The sequence below is a fragment of the Ursus americanus genome, chromosome 3 (genome assembly GCF_024610735.1).
Source record: "Ursus americanus isolate L20-20 chromosome 3, mUrsAme1.1.p, whole genome shotgun sequence".
Taxonomy (NCBI): Eukaryota; Metazoa; Chordata; class Mammalia; order Carnivora; family Ursidae; genus Ursus; species Ursus americanus.
In genome coordinates, this window is record NC_142129.1 from 8,020,824 (window position 1) to 8,042,162 (window position 21,339).

Sequence of the window (21,339 nt, forward strand, 5' to 3'; positions counted from 1 at the left end):
CTTTAGCTGTACTTGAAGCGAGTATACACAGCCACATGCTGTGGGAAGAAATGGGGAAAGGAAAAGGATGGAGAGCATCTTCTGAGAATGATCCAACTTTATCCATTCTGGGATCGGCTCTGGCACCACACAGACCTTCTGGCCCCAGCTCTGAAACCTACTAGCAAATCACCCCATAAACCTGGTTCTGTTTTCTCACTGGTCCGCTCGAGTCAAAGATCCCACCTCATCCAGGATGTTGGGAGAATCAAGGGAGAGACGAATGTCAAGTGTTTGGTTTACAGCGTGCCTGCTGGGCCCTCTGCCTTCCTCGCCTCTTCCAAGCCTAAAGTAGCAAAGTAAAAATAAGCAAACTCTCTCCTCTCTGGAGCCGGAGTGTGGCTCCCTTTCCATAACCAGGATGGCATTCTGAGCCCAGATGAGCGGCTGCCCCTCTCTCCTTGTTCGGTCCTCTTCTGTGCACAGAGGGGGTCTCACACTGATGCTCACAGGGAGATGGTGCGCCCTGTGTGTGTGCGCTGGGCACATCCCATGGAGAATGATACTCATCTGTATTACCATGGGAGATGTCTTATCTGTGCAGAAACAAGGTGTGGATATAGTCATTGCCTTGTCTTTCTTGGTGAGGGAACGGCTGGTTACGGCTGCGGCCTGTGAGTCTTGCAGTAAAGAGAGCATGGCCTTGGTATTACGCTGACATACACGATAACATTTGCAGAGAACTGATGTCCACTCTGGTTTGGATGAAACTCCATCACCATCTTATTTCCTTCACCCGCGGCTTTGTCTCTGCCCCCTGTGTTCCTGAGCTGGATTTGTCGCCTCCTGCCTCACCTTTTCTTCTTGGCCTCTCTGAGTCGCCCCTGAGAAACTGCATTTGCATTCGAAACATTCAGCGTGACCCCAGCGCCCTGCTGGCCCATCTTACAGCCAGGGTGGGTTTCTGGCATGGACTGGGAAGGAGTCCTAGAGTAGCACGTTTTTGTGAATGGCTTCTACCCACGTGTATTAAAGCACTTGCTTTTGTAGCAAACCTGCTGCTAATTAATTTTTTTAAGCCCCTGAATCCCTAGAGAAACTATGGGAAATCTTTAGCTCATGAAGCTGAGAATAAAGCAATTATCTAGCACATACTTTATTTCTATAATTAATTATGTTCATTATATATACTATGAATAAGATTTCTACCTCCCAAACCCGAAATATTTTATTTTTGTACGGATTCCACAGAAGGTTAGCAACCCTCTGCAAAAAAAAAACGATGATGCATTTACATTTGAAAACCCTTTCTACCAGTGGCTGATCCTCTAAACAGCACTTTTGTTTCTTCCTTGGTGAGAGTGCCCGGTTTAAGAAGGGGATTTGTAACTTCACCACACTTTTTATCTTAGCTAACCATCGCTAGTCATACTTTCAGTTTTATTTAGATTTGAGGTTTCCATTTGAACGTGTCTGGAAAAAAAAAAAAATCAAGCACCATCACCACCACCACCACAACCTCAGAACACGTAACTGTAGGAGCATAAGCATTTTCAGTACTATCAGGGAAATGCAGCAGACCCGAGGGGAACTCACTGATTTTCTTTAGTATTTGGATTATATGGGTCTATGAGTTCAGACGAGTCAAAGTGAAAATGAAACTCAGCAGGCACGATGAAATCAACTGAAACCACTGAAACGGGTGGTCAGAGCCTCCAAAAATTGTTTCATTCTCTAAGGCTGGGGGGTAGAACGGGGACCTAATTCAAGACACAGCTTTCCAAACTGTCATCACTGGACTCCTCAAATAGAGAAAGACATTTTCCAACAATGGATTTGCGTTTTTAAACTGTGGCTTTGTACAGCCTTCAGTAAATGATACAAAGTAAGTTAATCTCTATAAACAACAGGATACGTGCACTATGCCACTTTTTAAATTGTAACAAATGGAATTTATTCCCCGAAACTTCATGCTGTATTGGTAATTGGATGTGGGTGGGTGGGATAAGACCCAAATGGCTATTTTTTTTTAATGATTTAATTTAATCATCAACTGACTCAGGGAAACAACCTTGACCTTGCACAGAGAAAGCTGTTTATATTCTCTGCTCTGTTTTTCCTCCTGGAGCCTCCCAGAGGCTGCAGGGGTGTACAGAAATTTGTAGTGTAAATGATATTTTAAAAGAAATAGTTTGTTTATTCATTTGTAAACAGAAAGGCTTATATTTAACCTTTCCCACCTCATGGGGGGCTGCAAGTACTGGAGGAAATCAAACATGTTAAAAACTGTCAAGTAATATGATGTGGAACCCTGCTCATTACTGCGACCTGGTTAGAACATTCTTAAAGGGAAGGTAGGCATCAAAACTGCTACCTGGCAATTCAGGTACAAGGTATGATGTTCTCAGACGCCTGCAAAAAGGGAAGATTTCTCTCTCTCTCTCAGACACAAAAGCATTCCATATAATTGCAATTAAATATTGACTGTGCTTTTTTAAAATGCAGTTTCTGGCAAAATATGGATTAAGAGTCTCTCTGAAGCTTCAGTACTGTAAGGACAGTGAGCTCATACAGTGCCAACAAATAAGACAGCTCTTTGTCTTATCAACGGGTCCTAAAGATGTCTCTAAGAACAACGGCCTTGGAAAGGAAATGCAAATAAACATTGACCACTGTACTTTAATGAATTACTTCATGGGGGACCCTTTAATTCATAGCTAACTCCAGAATTAGAATTGGTGAGTGAGAAATAGTTTACCTTTATATATTAATGAATGATTATGACATAATGAAACTGATTTTCATCAGACAGCACATGAGAACCTGCCTATTTTGAGAGCAATCCTATCACACATCCATCTCTCAAAGTATTTTAAAAAATGCATACTTATTATCATTTTATGTCAGTGTCTTTGTCTTAAGCAGTTGAAAGTAAATTTCTTGCTGCATAGTCCTACTAAGCTGGCTTGATAAATAAAGTATTCTTGCTCAATAAATGTATGATAAAGCTCTTTGACCAGTCTCAATTTTAAAGGCAGCATTTTCATTTTCTCTAACTAAGAAAAGACAAGTCAGCACAAACTCCATCTCTCTTTTGTATCAGGAGCATTGCCTGTTTAATTGCCAGCAGCCCAATTTACCAAGTAGTAAACATTTAAACAGGCACCATTACATTACTCAGGACACCTCTTGGAGTCGATGCAATTATTTATTACATCGAGTAGGTCTAATTCTCCCTTGATTTAGGGAAGTGGTAATAATATTCCATCGCACAGGATGCTTTGCTAGAAGGAATCCAGATCCAGGCACTAAAATCTTTATGGCCTCCCCAGGAGGAGTTGGGACGCAGGTGGTATTCTCATTACCACAGCCGAGAAAGTGGAGGGGTTTGCCTGAGGTCTTCCGGAAAGTCAGTTATTCGAGGAACACAATCTAGGTCTCCTGATGCCTAGCACACCATCACGAAAAGCACAGAACTCCCAGGGGAGTTGCCCAAATCACGTGCATAGACAAGAAGAGGGGAAATGACACCCAGGATGCTCATCGCAGAATCCCCATAGCAACCCGACACCGTTTCCCTTCGACTGCACATAAAGTACACTGAAGGGTTTCAAACAACATAAAATCCTAATGGTGCCCTTAATTAGGCGGGATCATCGCTCTAACTCCCTGACCTCCCACGGTCCAAGCTAGCAGCCCCAAATTCCTCTCTGTGGTGCCGAATCCTGAAAGCAAGACGGAGTTACAGAAACAATCCTTGGCTTACAGGGGACCATCAAGCTCTGATGATGATGAAATTTGATAGCAATAATGTCAAACTTTATATGACCATAATCCAAGTTTACAATGATACATTAAGCCATAATGCTACTATTTATATCACCATAACTCAGTTTATGGTGATATAAATAGTCATGCTAATGGCATTAACAGCAGCACTCAGTGGAATCACAGCTGTTGACTGCCACTTGTATGCTACTAGCATTGCTATTTATATCACCATAAACGTAGGTCGTCAAACTTGTTACATATGAATATACAAGGAAGATGGATATCCATGTTTTATGCCCAAATCTAGGCTCCCGTCCTGGAGACGTGACGGCTGTCACCCTCCTGTATATATTAAGGTCTATCTGCCTCTCCATTTGGCTCTGTTTTCATTGCATGACGTTTCTTTGGGAGTTACAGAAGAGCAACTCTGTGTCCTGCCATCCTCTGATTTTCTCGGAAATGCTATTTCAAACTGATAAGAAAGAGCAAGCCACAGCTTCTGGGCAAACTTACTGTCTCCTTGGCAGCGCAGGGGGCCCACGCTCAGTTTGGCTTCTGAGCCTTGCCGGTCAGTATCTCCAACTACCACCTGGCTTACTGGCAGGTGGTCTTTGTAGGATAAGAAGCCAGCGTCCTTCCTCCTGCATCACAGGGAAAAACAGAAAAAGGATGAGGAGGCTAAATTAGAAACATGTCTTTTCTGATCATTGTTTAAATTGTCTAATAATTGACCACATTTCAATACATGCTCAGAGGTTCACTAAGCAGAGCCACAGTTAAAGAGCTGTTCTCTCTCTTCCATCAAGTGGTCTCACGGCGTGTTGCTCAGAAGCAGCTGTGCCATCATTGCCTTCTGGAAAACCGAATTGACATCCTGATTTCCAGAGAGTCACAATAATATGTTGTATCCTATCTTAGTGTGGGAGTAGAATCCCACACGGCTTGAAAAGCACACACCTAACGTTTGAGCACGCATGCAGTTTGCTGTCGTCAGGAATCGAAAGTTCAATGAAGTCAACCTGGTCTCTTGGATAATATATGAAACAAAACCCTATTAAAAAACCCCTTTATCTCCTTAATTGCTTCAAAGCAGTTGGCTTTCCTCCCTGCTGTGCATCAGCTAAATAAGGGACACTTTTTGTTCCTTCTTCTTTTCTTGTTTATTTCAACAACTGGAAGAGTTTATGTGAAGTTTCCAACATAGAGCAGGTGCTCACCAAGTGTCTATTTCCATCTATAATGAAGAGTGAAGATTTACTCCCAGTAAATCTTGGTTTTTCTCTTGGATTTGTTTTCCTGCTTATTCTATATTTATCTTGTTTCAAGTCTCCTAACTCTACCCTGTACCCAACCTAAATAAATAAGAAGAGCATAGAAATCTAGGAGATGAGCCCAACATGAGCTATGGTGCAGCACAGAGTTCACCTTAAGAAGAAATCCCAGGGGCGCCTGGGTGGCACAGCGGTTAAGCGCCTGCCTTCGGCTCAGGGCGTGATCCCGGTGTTACGGGATCGAGCCCCACATCAGGCTCCTCTGCTATGAGCCTGCTTCTTCCTCTCCCACTCCCCCTGCTTGTGTTCCCTCTCTCGCTGGCTGTCTCTATCTCTGTCGAATAAATAAATAAAATCTTTAAAAAAAAAAAAAAAAAAAAAAGAAGAAATCCCAACCCCCTCATCCTCCTTTTTGTGCTGCTGTGGTTGAGAAATCCCCTCACCTGGGGCAGATGGATGGGAGGCACAAGTCATTATAAAGTCATTCCACAAACTTACCCTTTTGTATGACTTTTTTGCACTGTGCAGCGTGAAATAAGTAACAATTTTGAAATTGTACATACAACTAATAACAGAAAACTGACTTTGAATGAAAGCAGAATGGGAGAGGCAATTCAACAATCAGGTTAAAGATTTGTCTTTCATGTCTCTTGGCAAATAGTTCAGGGAATTGAGGGGAATCAACTTGGAAGGATGCCTTTAAAATGTTAGGCTGTTAGGAATAGTTACTTGTCCCTCTGACCTGGAATGTGAGTGAACACATACTCCCTCATGGGTCAGGACCCACAGAAAACCCAGGAAGGAGTCAGAATTCAGGCAGTGGGCCTCAAACAAGTGTATTTTTACACTCCTTTAGTTTTTCCTTTGCCCTTGAGTTTCCAAAATAATGTTTCTATTTTTTTAGGTCTATCAGGTGAGAACTAAGATCAAGCAGAAAACACTGTGATTCTCATTGACATTGTATCTACTGATGAACCAGACTCAAATATCCCAGTGGAATCTTTTCAAACCCAACTCCTTTTATTAGAACTTCTAGCAATTAAAATCACATTAGAGAGGGAAAAAAACATTTGCCATTAAACTTGATATGCAGTGTTTCTTTTTTTCCTTCTTTTTTTTTTTTGATTTCTTAAAGCAACAATAAATGAAAACATCCTTTAACAACATACTGGAATTTGACAACCTCCTAGGAATGATGTGCATTCCTGTGGAATTTCAGGCTGATACTCTCCACAAGTTCATTATCACTTAGAATTACATGACTCTAAATCAGGAGTCTGCAAACTAAGTGCTGACAACTATTCATCTTGTTGCCTATTCTCTTATGGCCCATGAGCCAAGAATGATTTTTGCATTTTAAGGGGTTGGAAAAAATACAGAGCAGAAAAATATTTTGTGTCATGTGAAAATTACATGAAATTCAAAGTGAGTGTCCATAAATAAAGTTTTATTGAAATGAAGCCACTTTTTAAAAAACATATGGTCTATGGTGCTTTACATTATAATGGCAAAGTTGAGTAGTTGTGACAGAGACCATATGGCCCTTGAAGCCTAAAATATTTATTATCTGGCCCTTTATAGAAGAAGTCTGCCAATTCTTGCTCTAAATCATCAGGATCCATTTTTCCTTTGGGAATTTATTGAGCAAATATTCCACTGACGATCATGGTGGACTGTCATGCAACTTGTCCCCACAGTTGAGTGTGGGGTTAGGGAAGAGACGTGAGAATATCTCTGCGGTAGGGACAGAAATATTTAAGCTAAAATTTATTTAATCTAACAGTGAGAAATAATTTAAACTTTGTAAATAACTAATGTTTTGATTGACTGCACTACATGGCAGGCAGTTATGTATCAGGACGCTCAACATCCTTGCCAATACTTGCCATTGTCGGTTCATTTGTGATGAGTGAGAAAGTAACCACTTTATAACAAAATTTGTGCTAATGTAAGAGCAATTTGAAAACAGATGTTTGGAAATATTCCAGTCATTATGTAATCTTGCCAAAACTGAATGCGTGTAACCTTATACGAATTTACAACTCTATACAGGTTAACAACTTGAAGACACAATTTTTAAATCTTTGTAATAATATCATAAATGTAGAGTTCCTTTTTAGATACAATTAGATCTGAAATGTTGAGGTTATTTTTAAGTTGCAAGTTCAAAGATAACTATAATATTTTATCCTCATGCATACCCTACTCCATCTATATCCTAAGTAAAAGAGAGATCTAGAACTACCTCATCCCCAAATTAACCACTATTTTTTTGAAAGATTTTATTTATTTATTTCTCAGAGAGAGAAAGTGAGGCAGGCAGAGGGAGAAGCAGGCTCCCTGCTGAGCAAGGAGCCCAATGCAGGACTCGACCCCACGACCCTGGGATCATGATCTGAGCTGAAGGCAGACACTTAACCGACTGAGCCACCCAGGCACTCTTTAACCACTGTTTTTAGTGGCATAGGCTTCAGATCACCTAATAGTTGTAATACTCAGATATTCCTTACCAAACCAAGAAAACAGAGCTGAGAAAAAAAAAAAAAGATAAAGTTACCCCGTCAATCATTTTTGAGCAGAGATCTAAATAGGGCTCCAGAGATTTTAAAATCACAAACGGCTGTGTATAAAACTTACGAGCAGTGGACTCTGCTAGAAACAAACTGGTTGTGAAAACAAATTCATAGATGGCAATGAAGTGATGTGACTATTACAGTTTCTGATGTGATCCTATGGCACAGCCCATTTTCTTTTCTTATTTTTAGTTTTTATTTTAATTCCACTTAGTTAACGTATAGTGTTATATTAGTTTCAGATGTACAATATAGTAATTCAACAGTTCCACACATGGCCCTGTGCCCATCGCGATGAGTGCACTCTTTAATCCTCATCACCTAGCTCACCCATTCCCCCACCTCCCCTCCCCTATAGAAACCACCAATTTGTTCTCTATAATTAAGAGTCTGTATCTTGCTTTGTCTTTCTCTTTCCACCTCTCTACTTTTTTCCTTTTTTTGTTTCTTAAATTACATATATTAGTGAAATCGTGGTATTTGTGTTTCTCTGACTTATTTAGCTTAGCATAATACCATCTAGCTTCATCCATGTGGTTGCAAATGGCAAGGTTTCATTCTTTTTTATGGCTGAGTAAGACTTCATTTTATATATCTATATCTACATCTATATCTATCTATCTCACTTCTTTATCCATTCATCAGTCGATGGTCACTTGGGATGTTTCCATAATTTGGCTGTTATAGATAATGTTGCCATAAACATCGGGGTGCATGTATCACTTTGAATTAGTGTTGTATTCTTTGGGTAAATACCTCGTAGTGCAATTGCTGGATCGTAGGCTAGTTCTATCTTTAACTTCTTGAGGAACCTCCATACCGTTTTCCAGAGTGCCTGCACTAGTTTGCATTCCTACCAACAGTGTAAGAAGGTTCCCCTTTCTCCACATTCTCACCACCAACACCTATTGTTTCTTATGTTGATGATTTTAGCCATACTGACATGTGTGAGGTGATATCTCGTTGTAATTTTGATTTGTATCTTCCCAATGATCAGTGATGTTGAGCATTTTTTCATGTCTGTTGGCCATCTGGATGTCTTCTTTGGAAAAATGTCTATCCATGTCTTCTGCCCATTTTTAAATTGGATTATTCATTTTTGGGGTGTTGAGTTTTATAAGTTCTTTATGTATTTTGGATACCAACACTTTATCAGATATGTCACTTGCACTCCCATTCCATAGGTTGACTTTTAGTTTTGTTGGTTGTTTCCTTCACTGTGCAGAAGCCTATTATTTTGATTAAGTCTCAATAGTTTATTTTTGCTTTTGTTTCCTTTGCCTCAGGAGACAGATCTAGAAAGAAGTTGCTATGGCTGATATCAAAGAAGTTATTGCCTGTGTTCTCCTCTAGGATTTTGATAGTTTCAGGTCTCACATTTAGTTTATTTTTGGGCACGGTATAAGAAAGGGGTCCAGTTTCATTCTTTTGTGTGTAGCTCTTTAGTTTTCCCAACACCATTTGTTGAAGAGACTCTTTTTCTCATTGCATATTCTTGCCACTTTTGTCAAAGATTAATTGACCATATAGTTGTGGGTTCATTTCTGGGTTTTCTACTCTGTTCTATTTATCTCTATGTCTATTTTTTTGCTGGTACTATACTGTTTTGATCACTACAGCTTTGTAATATAATTTGAAGTCCAGAATTGTGATGCCTCCAGCATTGCTTTTCTGATTTAAGACTGCTTTGGCTATTCAGGGTCTTCTGTGGTTCCACATGAATTTTAGGATTGTTTGTTCTAGCTCTGTGAAAAATGCTGGTGGTATTTTGATTGGGATTGCATTAAATCCGTAGATTGCTTTGGGTAGTAGAGACATTTTAACAATATTTGTTCGTTCAGTCTGTGAGCATGGAATGTCTTTCCATTTCTTTGTGTCACCTTTAATCTCTTTCATCAGTGTTAGGAGTTTTCAGAGTACATGTCTTTCACCTCTTTGGTTAGGCTCATTCCCAGGTATCTTGTTGTTTTTGGTGAAATTATGAATGAGACTGATTCCTTAATTTCTCTTTCTGCTGCTTCATTTTGGTGTATAGAAATGCAACAGATTTCTGTATGTTGATTTTGTATCCTGCAACTTTACTGAATTTGTTTATCAGTTCTGGCAGTTTTTGGGTGGAGTCCTTGGGTTTTCTATATGGAGTATCATGTCATCTGCAAATAGTGAAAGTTTTACTTTTCCTTACTGATTTGGATTCCTTTTATTTCTTTCTGTTGTCTGATTGCTGTGGCTAGGACTTCCAATAGCACGTTGAATAAAAGTGGTGATGGTGGACATCCCTGTCTTGTTCCTGACCATGGGAAAAGCTCTCAGTTTTTCCCCACTGAACATGGTATTACCTGTGGGTTCTTCATATATGGCCTTTGTGATGTTGAGGTATATTTCTTTTAAACCTACCTTGTTGAGGGTTTTAATCATTAATGGATGTTGTACTTGCTCAAATGCTTTTTCTGCATCTATTGAAATATGGGAGCCTGGGTGGTTCAGATGGTTAAGCTTCTGCCTTTGGCTCAGGTCATGATCTCCAGGTCCTGGGATTGAGTCCTGCATCCAACTCCCTGCTCAGCCAGGAGTCTGCTTCTCCCTCTCCTTCTGCCTCTCCCCCTGCTTGTGCTCTCTCTGTGTCTCTCAATTGAATACATAAAATCTTTTAAAAAATGATCATATGGTTCTTATCCTTTCTTTTACTAATGTTGTGTAGCAACATTGATTGATTTGCAAATACTGAACTACCCTTGCAGCCCAGTAATAAATCCCACTTGATTGTGGTGAATGATTTTTTTTAATGTACTGCTGGATTTGGTTTGCTAGTATTTTATTGAGAATTTTTGCATTCATGTTCATCAGGGCTATTGGCCTGTAGTTCTCTTTTATAGTGGAGTCTTTAGCTAGTTTTGGTATCAGGGTAATGCTGGCCTCACAGAATGAATTTGGAAGTTTTCCTTCCCTTCCTATTTTTTGGAATAGTTTGAGAAGAATAGGTACTAACTCTTCTTTAAATGTTTGGTAGAATTCACCTGTGAAGCCATCTGACATTGGACTTTTGTTTGTCGGGAGAGTTTTGATTACTGATTCAATTTCTTTGCCAGCTATCAGTCTGTTCAAGTTTTCTATTTCTTCCTGTTTCAGTTTTGGTACTTTACATATTTCTAGGAATTGATCCATTTCTTCCTGGTTGTCCAATTTGTTGGCATATAGTTTTTCATAATATTCTCTTGTAATTATTTGTATTTCTATTGTTGGTTGTTATTTCTCCTTTCTCATTTGTGATTTTATTTGGGTCCTTTCTCTTTTCTTTTTGGTAAGTCTGGATAGAGGCTTATCAATTTAATTGATTTTTTTTGAAGAACCAGCTCCCGGTTTCATTGATGTGTTCTATTGCTTTTTTAAGTTTCTATATCATTTGTTTCTGCTCTAATCTTTATTACTTCCTTCCTTCTGCTGGCTTTAAGCTTTATTTGTTCTTCTTTTTCTAGCTCCTTTATGTGTAAGGGTAGGTTGTTTATTTGAGATTTTTCTTGCTTCTTGAGGTAGGTCTGTATTATTATATACTTCCCTCTTAGGACCACTTTTGCTACATCCCAAGGGTTTTGGGCTGTTGTGTTTTCATTTTCTTTTCTTTCCATGTTTTTTTATTTCTTCCTGTATTTCCTGGTTGACCCATTCATAGTTTAGTAGCATGTTATTTAAACTCCATGTATTTGTGGTCTTTCCAAATTTTTTCTTGTGGTTGACCTCTAGTTTCATAGCGTTGTGGTCAGAAAAGGTGCATGGATGATTTCAATCTTTCTGTGTTCACTGAGGCCTGATTCGTGACCCAATAGGTGAGCTATTCTGGAGAATGCCCCATGTGCACTTGAAAAGAATGTGTATTCTGCTGTCTTAGGAAGCACAACCCACGGTCAAAAAGACATGTAGGTGAAAAGATATAAACTGAGATCTGGAGAGGGACCCATGAACACACTTACAAGACTGCTGTCTTAGCACCTGTATGAAAATTATTTAGCAAGCAAAGAAGCCTTCACTGAAAGTTATGATCTTTACAGATGGAGGTCAATCTAATTTAGGGAGATATTCAGTAACTATTTATCATGTTAGCATAATCTAATTACATCTGTTACTGGGCTTGTATATTAGAAAAATTCTATCATCCATTTCAAATAGGCCCTGAACTTAGACTCTTGCATAATATTTCTATCAGCATTGCTATTAAAGTAAAACTTGATTCTATGGATTTTCCTTCTCGAACCTGGCCTTACTGTTATTTTGCTTCCGTACTATTTTTCTGAAGAATTCTGTCTGTTCTTCTCTTGCCTTCTTTTCTTATCCTACTGAGAAAGCAAACAAGCCTCTAGACAGCCCTTAGCTCAGTGGGGAAAAAAAAGAAACCCTAAGAAAAACAGACATCCCAAACTTTTGCAATTGTGAGCTTGATTTTCCACTGGATGTTATAAAAGTTACCATGCTATGAATATGTCCTATAATTTTAGCAGAGAAGAGTTTCTCCTTTGTAAAGTTTTAGAACTACTTGTCTACTTAAAAACAACCACCACCAGAATTACAGTCAGTAAGCTTTATGCATTTCCAATACAGCATCACCTAAGCTAGAAATTTCTAGAAGAATCCAGAAAAGTCAAAGTTTTAGCTACAGAGGACCTCTCACAAAGAGGTGTAGAATTGGGAAATAAAGGCACGAGATGGTGCTTAGTATTATTAATCATCAGAGAAAATGCCATTAAAACTAGACTGAGATGACACATCCCTTCTCCCAGAGTAGCTATAATAATAATATAAATAGGCAATAACAAGTGTTGATGAAGATTGGAAGAAGCTGGAATAATCGTGCGTTGCTGATGGTGTTGTAAAGTGGTACAGCTGCTTTTGAAAACAGTTCGGCAGTTTCTTAAAAGTTAAGGACAGCGGTGCCTGGGTGGCTCAGTTGGTTAAGCAGCTGGCTCTTGATTTCAGCTCATGTCATGATCTCAGGGTCATGGGATCAAGCGAGCCCTGTGTCAGGCTCTGCACTCAGCAGGGAGTCTGCTCAAAATTTTTTCTCTCCCTTGCCCCCTCCTCCTCCCCTTGTGCTCTCTTTTTCAAATAAATAAATAAATCTTAAAAAAAAAAGTTAAGCACAGATTTACCATATGATCCAATAATTCCATTCATGGATATCTACCCAAGAGAAATGAAAGCTGATGGTCACACAAGGACTTTTAGGTAGCTGTTCATAGCAGCTTTATTCATAAGAGCCCCCAAATAGAAACAACTCAAATGTCTACCAACTAGTGAATAGATAAACAAAGTGTAGTGTACCCATACAATGGAACACTATTCAGCAATAAAGGCAGTGAAATATGCAAAATGAAATAAGCAAAATGAATAAACCTCAAAAACATCTTGCTAAGTGAAATATGCCAGACATAGAAGACCACATATTGTATAATTTCACTTATACAAAATATCCAGACAAGCCAAAGCTACAGAGACAGAAACTAGATTACTGGTTGCACGGGGCTGGGCATGGGAACAAGGATTTATGATAAACAGAAATCTTATAGGGGTAATGAAAATGTCCATTTCACCCCATGAAATGACTGAGGTGATTTTTTTGCACAGTTCGGTGAATTTACTAAAGTTCCTAGAATCGTATACTTAAAATGGGTGAATGTTATGGTATGTAAATTATATTTCAATAGTCATTAAAAAAAAAAAAGGAGTGTAGACACTTGTGAATACCGGCTTTCAATGGAAAAGACATTTCCTTTCTATACATGTCACTGGAAGTGCTAGCACAGGGAAATACGAAATGGTCTAGTTTTTGGCTTTGTGACTATGTACCTGGGGCAACAGACTCTCTACTGATTCCTTTTTTTAGGGGCCTTACTCTGTATAAACGTTTACATATTCCTCCAACCTTGCTTCCTAAATAGGATCTCAGAGCACACCCTTGGACACCCTCATTCAGTCTGTTCTCATCCTTGACTTCTATAAGCATTCTTTAACAGGAGAAGAGATTTTAAAATGGCACAGGACACTCCACTAATTTTACCCATGTTCAAGTCTCACTCTCATTCTTTATTAAGCATTTGTACCCTTGAGCCCAGCCTGCTATGCCTGTCACTTTCCCAAACTATCTTTAAAATGGGAACTGTACCTCATTCTTCAAAAACCAAACATCTTTGGTTTTTCAGGACATGCCTAACAATACAGTTATGTTCACCTGTCATCATTTGCAATTAATATTCTGGAAATACCAATACTTCATAGCATATCTTCATCTCATTTCTAAACTATTTGTAATCTTTTGTGTGATTTGTGATTCAAAAAGATATTCACGTTACCTGTAAGTCCTTGCATCGTTCTATCCTTTCTGCCTCCTAATAGCTATCCCCAGACATATACTTTTTTCTTAGTAAGTAATCAGAAAAAGTAGGTCAAAGGTAAAACCCTACAAGATATTTCCTGAGTTTTTCTGGAAAGTTAATATTCTTCTAATAAGTTCCACTAAAAATATTAAATTCATTAGTAGTTATTTTTATCAAAAAATCTTTGCATTCTTAGTCTTTCCATCTCTTGAATCAAAAAGCACATAAATAACTTACGGTTATATAGTTTTAAAATACTGACAGTGCTTTCCCCATGGAAGACCTCATTTAATCCTTGCAACTTTGGAAATACAAGGAAATAGGCATACAGTTGAACCTGACAAATTTTGATTCCCAAATAATTCTGCAGGAACACATCCATTATACGAAGTGACTCTACCCAGGAATGAGATGCTTCTTCAGGGTATAATGCCAAATGCTACCCAACTGTGTATTAGTTCATACCTAATGTACATAAGAAATATGGGAAACCAATAAACTTAAGTCAAGGCCAGTTCTAGTTAAAACATTTTTTTGAAATTAAATGGGAATTTTTATCCTTTGTCTTTTCCTTTTGCCATCAACTCCATCTTTCGACATCTTCTCTGCCTGGGGATGCACCCTATCGCTTTCCCCTTAACAAGAAAGTAATGCTCCCATTATCCCTCTATCCTGGCTTCCAGGTAATGATGTGACAAACCGTTGTTTGCTTCCATTTTTAATAGAAGCCATGCCTGGAATGAAACAAGGGGCTACTTCCAGAAATATGGAGGCTGGACTGGGGAGAGGGAGGAACTGAAATGACTATATGGAGGTGAAGTGATGACACATTTTTAGAAGGGCAGCCCTACTGTCACCTGGAGCAGGTCTGCCAGTTCCTTTATGTTCCTTTACAAAAATCATGACCAGAAGTCAATGCCTTTGTTCCTAGAACACACGGGGGCTATCTCAGCATGGCTGGATCATCAGAAGCTGAAATAAACAACCAACAGTCTGATACACAATAAAGTAGAACTTTTAAAATACTTGTAATGGTGTCCTCAGTCACTATTGACTATTGAGCTTTCCTCAACGGATGAAAGGTAGTGTTCTCTACAAAGCAATTAGAGTAATTAAGAAAACAACCATCACAATTAGATCTTTAGAATCCATGTCTACGTCCCCTATGAAATGAAAGTAATTACAGATTCAATTACTCCTTTTCAGTGGGAATAGCTTAGGCCTTTTATAAATGCAAGACAATTATCTCTTCAGTTTAGAATCCCTTAGAAAACCCTTAGTAACCATTTCAGGATTCTATGCAAAATGTTCTTCTTTGATTTTCCTTCTGGAATGCAAGTTCCTTGAGGCCATTTATATTGTCTCATGCAAGTTTATAAACCAAATACTAGTAGACACCTAAAAGTAGCTCACTCCATATGTTTCATGATTGAATAAATACATGAATAAACATAGAAGTTAACTAGGCACAATCCTAAACTACTAATTAGTATGTGCTTACTATTGATGGTGAAAGATGAGAAAGAAAACTCTTCTCATAATGGGAGTTCCTTGAATGCTCTTGGAAAACTTTTATTATTCCTTGCCTCTAATTGAGGTTTTATTTTTTCTTTAGAAAGTAGTATTCAATTCGAAGTCTCATATATAATTAGTATAGTGGAAAGAATTAGATCTTAAAGACTATAGTACTAATTTAACCCTTCTTCTACATAAAAGTAAGCTGCTAAATTTATCTGGGCTGTTATTTCTTTATAAAGATAAATTATGATGTATCTTGGTTCTGAAGGGTATCAGAATATGCAACTACAAAATATGCCCCTTTGGTATATAGATTATTTTGAACTAAAGACCACTGAGATCAGTAGAAACAGGAAAGCTCTACAAAAGGCACAAATGTTCCTTTCATAAAGGAAATTTACTTTTGTAGACAGGTCTTCCTCTTCTGTACCTGAAAGAAGGACTCTCAACAACTCTTTTCAATGGAGAAGGTACTGACTTAATCTGGAAAACAAATCTCACTAAGCAACTCTTGCTTACCATACTTTCCTGGTCCCTTTTTCATAACTTGCCTCCCACCCAGAAGCCCAAACCCCTTTGTTCTTTGGCTTAAGATGGTATATAAGTCCAAGTTCTAGCCATCTTTTTGAGTTATTCATCACTGAGTGCTCTGATGTGAACATGCATCATGCACATGTTACTAAACTTCTCTTTGTTTTAATCTGTCTCTGGCCAGTCTAATTTAGAGGACCCCCAACTGGAGATCCTATGCTAGGTAGAGGAAAATATTTTTTTCCTCCCCTGTAGTTCTCTGATTCCACTTAATGTTTGCTTGTTTGTTTTATAATTCTAGAACAACAAGTAAATATCGTTGGAACAAATTTGGCTAACTTAAATGTGTGGCACAATTGTAATGAATGTTAGGTCTGTTTTTCAAGGGGTGAGGTCAATGGTAGCCTTTGAGCACAGGACTTCATGGCTCTATGTAGTTTCCCAAGAAACTATTAGTATTGTATCCAGCCTATGTTTTGGGAGATCATCTAGTTATCACCCTTATTTGTCATATGAGGTAACAGATTTGGAATAAAACTATTCCTGGTCTAAGGTATTTACTTAGTGGCTGAACTAGGCAAAACAAACCAATCCCCCCTACTCCAGAAGCTCAAAAAGGGAGATGCATGTTTACATTTCTCAAGTTCTGCTAAAATAATTTCAGTTGTTTTTCTAGAAATTATATGAGAATCTATATTTTTATCACATAGCAAATCTGCCTCACTGGATTGGGGACTAGTTTGGACTATTTACAGTTTGCTTCATTTATCTACACTCATATTCCCTTAAGCAAGAGTTCCTTGTGTTTTTAAAAATCATGCCTAACACTGTATAATCATCATGTGGTTAGCAAGGAGGGAGCCCTTGATGTGTAGCATACTTATATTTCCATGTATTTTCATCTCCAGCAGTTTACGGTCAACTCCTGGCATCTCAAATGTAGCCAATGGGAAAACTTTCACTTCTACTAGCCTCATGTATCTTTAAAAATTAGAGTGAATATTCTGGGTTCCTTCGGTATTTCTGAAACTTAATTTGTAAGCAACAGACAAATGCAGAGATCGGAATGGTGTGTGTATCTGATCACCGATGTCTCCCTCTGCTTTTGAAGGATCACCTTTAGTCTCGCTCCTGGCTCCATGGCCCTGGGGTGGGTTCCTTTCAAGATTTAGCATGGCTGGCTTCATCCCATAGGTTCTATGCCTGGCCCATAATGCACTCTCATCTCTTGGAACTCTGAAAGGGGAGGCCATTGACAATATGCCACATCCCCCCGCCCCCTTGAAGCCAGGCAGGGGTCCTCCAGGCTGATGTGAGCCCATGCCATCATTTTTCACTCCAGCAGACACGGGGCAAGCTCTCCGATTCATTCCTCAGAAGTTCCCCCCTTCCTGTTCTCATGATGGTGGTGATGGTTAGGGACCGACAGAATATGCTAACAACTCTGCAAATAAATCTTTCCCACTGGTCTCTTAGACTTCTCCAGGAATTTTAAGCTTCTCTTACAATACCTGGGGTAGGTAACTGGGTAATGTTGGCAGAGCTGCACCCAGAGTTACAATGTGGGGGTCTTCTATGCCTAGTTCATAGCCTTGGAGCTAGGGCTGAAACTACAAGACAACAGAAGAAACCTAATTTCTGATCCCTTCCTTGGGTATGAAAGACTTTCTAAATCTGGCTAATTTTTATAGTAGTGAATGTTTATCTTATTATGTGTGTAAAGTATTCTTTCACTGTCCCCACAGAGCTTCACAATCATGAAAAACAATCATCAGATTGTCTACTCCCTAAATTTTTACCTAAACAGATTGATCTTTGCAAAAGAGCATTGAGTTCTGATGAATTTGGCCTCAAAAGAAAGTTCAATATACCTTGAATATTTATTTTATGGATTTGCCCGTCTTTTTTTAAAAGGCACTGTTTTTCAATGATATAAGCATTCTTCTTTTAACTAAGAAGCGTTGCTTTTTCTTCCTGTTGCTATTTCTAAAGCCCCTTCCAAGTAACACAAATCCATAGAAATGACTCTTATATTGATTCTACCACAATCTTTTCTCTACAAACATCACATCATTTTTGACATACCTAGTCATTCCCACTTCATCTCAGCAGGTCATTTTGCTCCCCAAGTGGACACCAATGATTGTTTGAAGGGAGAAGTGGTTTCCTCTACCTGTCTCTGAACTCTGGGGGGCCCTTAAGATGATCAATATTTTTTTTATGTTATCAATATCTTGAAGATGCTGTGAAACGTAGACATGTGAAAAAGGCCTCAGCTACAGTAATGAAAAACATTTACTCCTCAGGATGAGATGGTTCAAATAAAAATAAAATTCTAAAACATCTCTCAGTAACTGTGACTAAGGTGAAGCCAAAGGCAGCCACAGGAAGAGGCTTAAGAATGTGATTAGTCTCAAGCATGAAGGAAGAAGGACGACCCAAGGAAATTGAAAATAAATTATCTAAAATCTGGGAGGGAGCCAAAACAATGACGTGTAAGATAAGGCAAGGGAATTAATTAAATTAAATATCGCAAAAAAAAAGTCTGGTATTTTAAAAACGTGTACTTCGGGTGTATCAATACGGAGAGCACTGGTGGGCATATCTCAAAGACTTCCAGGAGAGTAAAGAAGAAAATTTTCAGTGATTGATGATCAAATGGAAAACGAGAGAGGAGAGACCAACCGTAAACTCTTGTTTTTAAGTTGGGATGAGAAATGACAAATGGAGGAAGTGACAGGATAATCCTAAGACTATAGGAGTTTGAGAATTTTGTTCATAGACTGGGAGCTGAGTCAATTAATAATGGTTTATCACATATGTTTATAATCAGTTTGCCCACATTATTATCCAAGCTTGGAAGCAAAACTCATGCATGTCTTCTGTATATAAATAGCATAGAACTTTGTCCAGAGAATGACTTAAAGTGGTGCACAATGAGGACATTCTGACCATTGCCGGGGCAGGTAAATAACAAGTGCAGCATCCTCTTGTTCAGATCCTGGGAGCAAAGAGCATCTGGGTCTTTCTTCAAATCATAACTAATCAAGTGAGACACAACTGGCCTCTGAAATTGGCTAGCTAGTGTATTTTGGGAAATGATTCTGGGAGAAATGCACTCTTGGAGAAAATGGCTGAAGGAAGCACTAACTAAATAATTTCACAGTGAGGTTCTGAGCTCTGTGGTTCACTCTAGCCAGCTAGGTCTTGGATGTTTATTGGGTTGGGAGAAAAACAGAAATTCAGTAACCCTCTTAGGGACACTCTAAAACTTCTGTTAATTAGATTAATAAACAAGGTCATCTCTATTGGCAAGCTTACTTTGTAATTTAGAGGGTGAACCATTTATGATGCAGTCCAACTTACACAAATTAAAAGCCATATAAATCCTCCCCTTAGAAGAAAGGCAGTAAATATCCATTGCTATTAATTGAAGGATCGCAAATACCATCAGAGAAAGGAGAGAGTAACTTGCAGGAAGATGCAAATCTTCAACAATGCAAAACTCAGTTTAGCGGCAGTTTTATGGAGAGAATAAAGCATGAGTGTCTTGTTTGTACGAATTCATTTTGCTCTTGTGGGGATCCAGAAGGGGAAGTTGCCACATTCTTCTGATAGGGCAGAGTGTCCAGTTTGCAAATAAACTGAAAATGAAACAGGAAAGGGATACAAACAAGCCCGGGAGGATTGAGTTGTTTATTTTCTTGAGGTGCCCAACATGGTGATGACTGATTCTTACTTGACTTCGAGGTTATTATGTCAGTCTGCTCACAAGATACCACAGACTGGGGGGCTAGAAACTGACATTTATTTTCCCGCAGTTCTGGGCGGCTGGCAGCCTAGATCAAAGGGCCGGCAAGGCTGTCTGGTGAGGCTTCTCTCCGTGGCTTGCAGACAGCCAGCTCTTCTCTACGTCCCCACACAGGGTCCTTCCTATGTGTACACAGACAGCACGAGCTGGCTCTGTGTCTCTGCCTCTTCTTATAAGGACACCCATCCTATAGGAAGAGGGTTCTACCGTTAGAACCTCATTTAATCTTAATTATCTCCTTAGAGGGCCTATCTCCAAATATAGTCATATTGGAGGTTAGGACTTCAACATGACTTTTGGTGGGAGGTGACATAATTCACAGTTAAGTCCATACAGCTGTATATAATTTTTTCTGTTGAGTTTGGGAAACATTAATTCTGGGACAGGGTAGTCAGTTTTCTGAGGGTTAGGAGATGTTTGAGCTCCAAGTATGGGAAAAGCTACATGTATTCTATATTTCACTCTTGGAGACATAAAATACCAGTGAGTATAACAAACACCATGACAATCCCTACACTGAGTAAAACATATTTACCTTTAACCCAGCATCCTGGAAAAGGGACTTCTTTCCCAGCACACATATCAATATTCTGAGAAATAACGTTTTGCATTATACCATTCTGTGAAGCATGGTTTTTGTCTTTCTGTGGCTTTTCAAAGATGGCTTTCATGGTAAATCATTTATAGAGCTTAATAGATAAGATTAAGAGACAGACAAATAGAAAATATTGGTGAGTCCTTAACATCTTAATTAGCGGTGCTTTATCCACCTGGGTGGCTCACTTGGTTAAGCGTCTGCCTTCGGCCAGGTCATGATCCCAGCATCCTGGCCCCCAGATCGAGCCCAGTGTCAGGCTCCCAGCTCAGTGGGGAGTCTGCTTCTCCCTTCCCCTGCTCTTGTGTGCTCTCTCATTCTCTCCCTCTCAAATAAATAAGATCTTCAAAGATATGTGTGTCTTAACCAACTAGTATAGGACAACTCTTAGGCTTCTGTAATAAAGCCCATTAAATTAATTTTCTTTCCATGGGAAAAAAAATAGAATAAGACACAACAATGAAATAAAATGAACGCCAGTTAAACATAAAAATACAGTAAATCTCAAAGACGAGATATTGAGAGAAAAAGCCAAACACAGAAGAGTACATGCTGAATGATTCCATTGACAAGAGAGGCAAGAACAGGCAAAATAACCTATGGTAATAAAAGTCATAATGGTACACTTTGCTGGGATTGTCCAGGAGAGGGCACAAGGGAACTAAGGAGCTGACCATGTGCTTGTTCTAGATCTTGATCTAGGCAATAATTTCATGACTATATCAATACGTAAAAACCACTGAGCTGTATGTTTAAGATCTGTACGCTTCACATTATCAAAGTTACAGCTCAAGAGGGGGAAAGCATTGGTGGCTTGTTACTGTTTTCTAGGACAAAGTTCAAGTTCCCAATCCTGGTCCCTTCACAATGAGCCCGCTGAAATACTCCATGTGCTCTGCGGGTTCCGGAAATATAGCATATGCTG

General features: G+C 39.0%; 1 protein-coding gene across 2 annotated transcripts in view; it reads right to left on the reverse strand.

The window, feature by feature from the left end:
• The window catches only part of CNTNAP2 (contactin associated protein 2), a 1,871,860-nt gene that overhangs the window by 337,614 nt on the left and 1,512,907 nt on the right, over positions 1-21,339 (reverse strand). For both annotated transcript variants that reach the window (XM_045792416.2, XM_087860735.1), the window contains one exon: positions 4,264-4,391. In XM_045792416.2, coding sequence (XP_045648372.2) covers positions 4,264-4,391 — 128 coding nt within the window. The remainder of the gene's footprint in view (positions 1-4,263; positions 4,392-21,339) is intronic.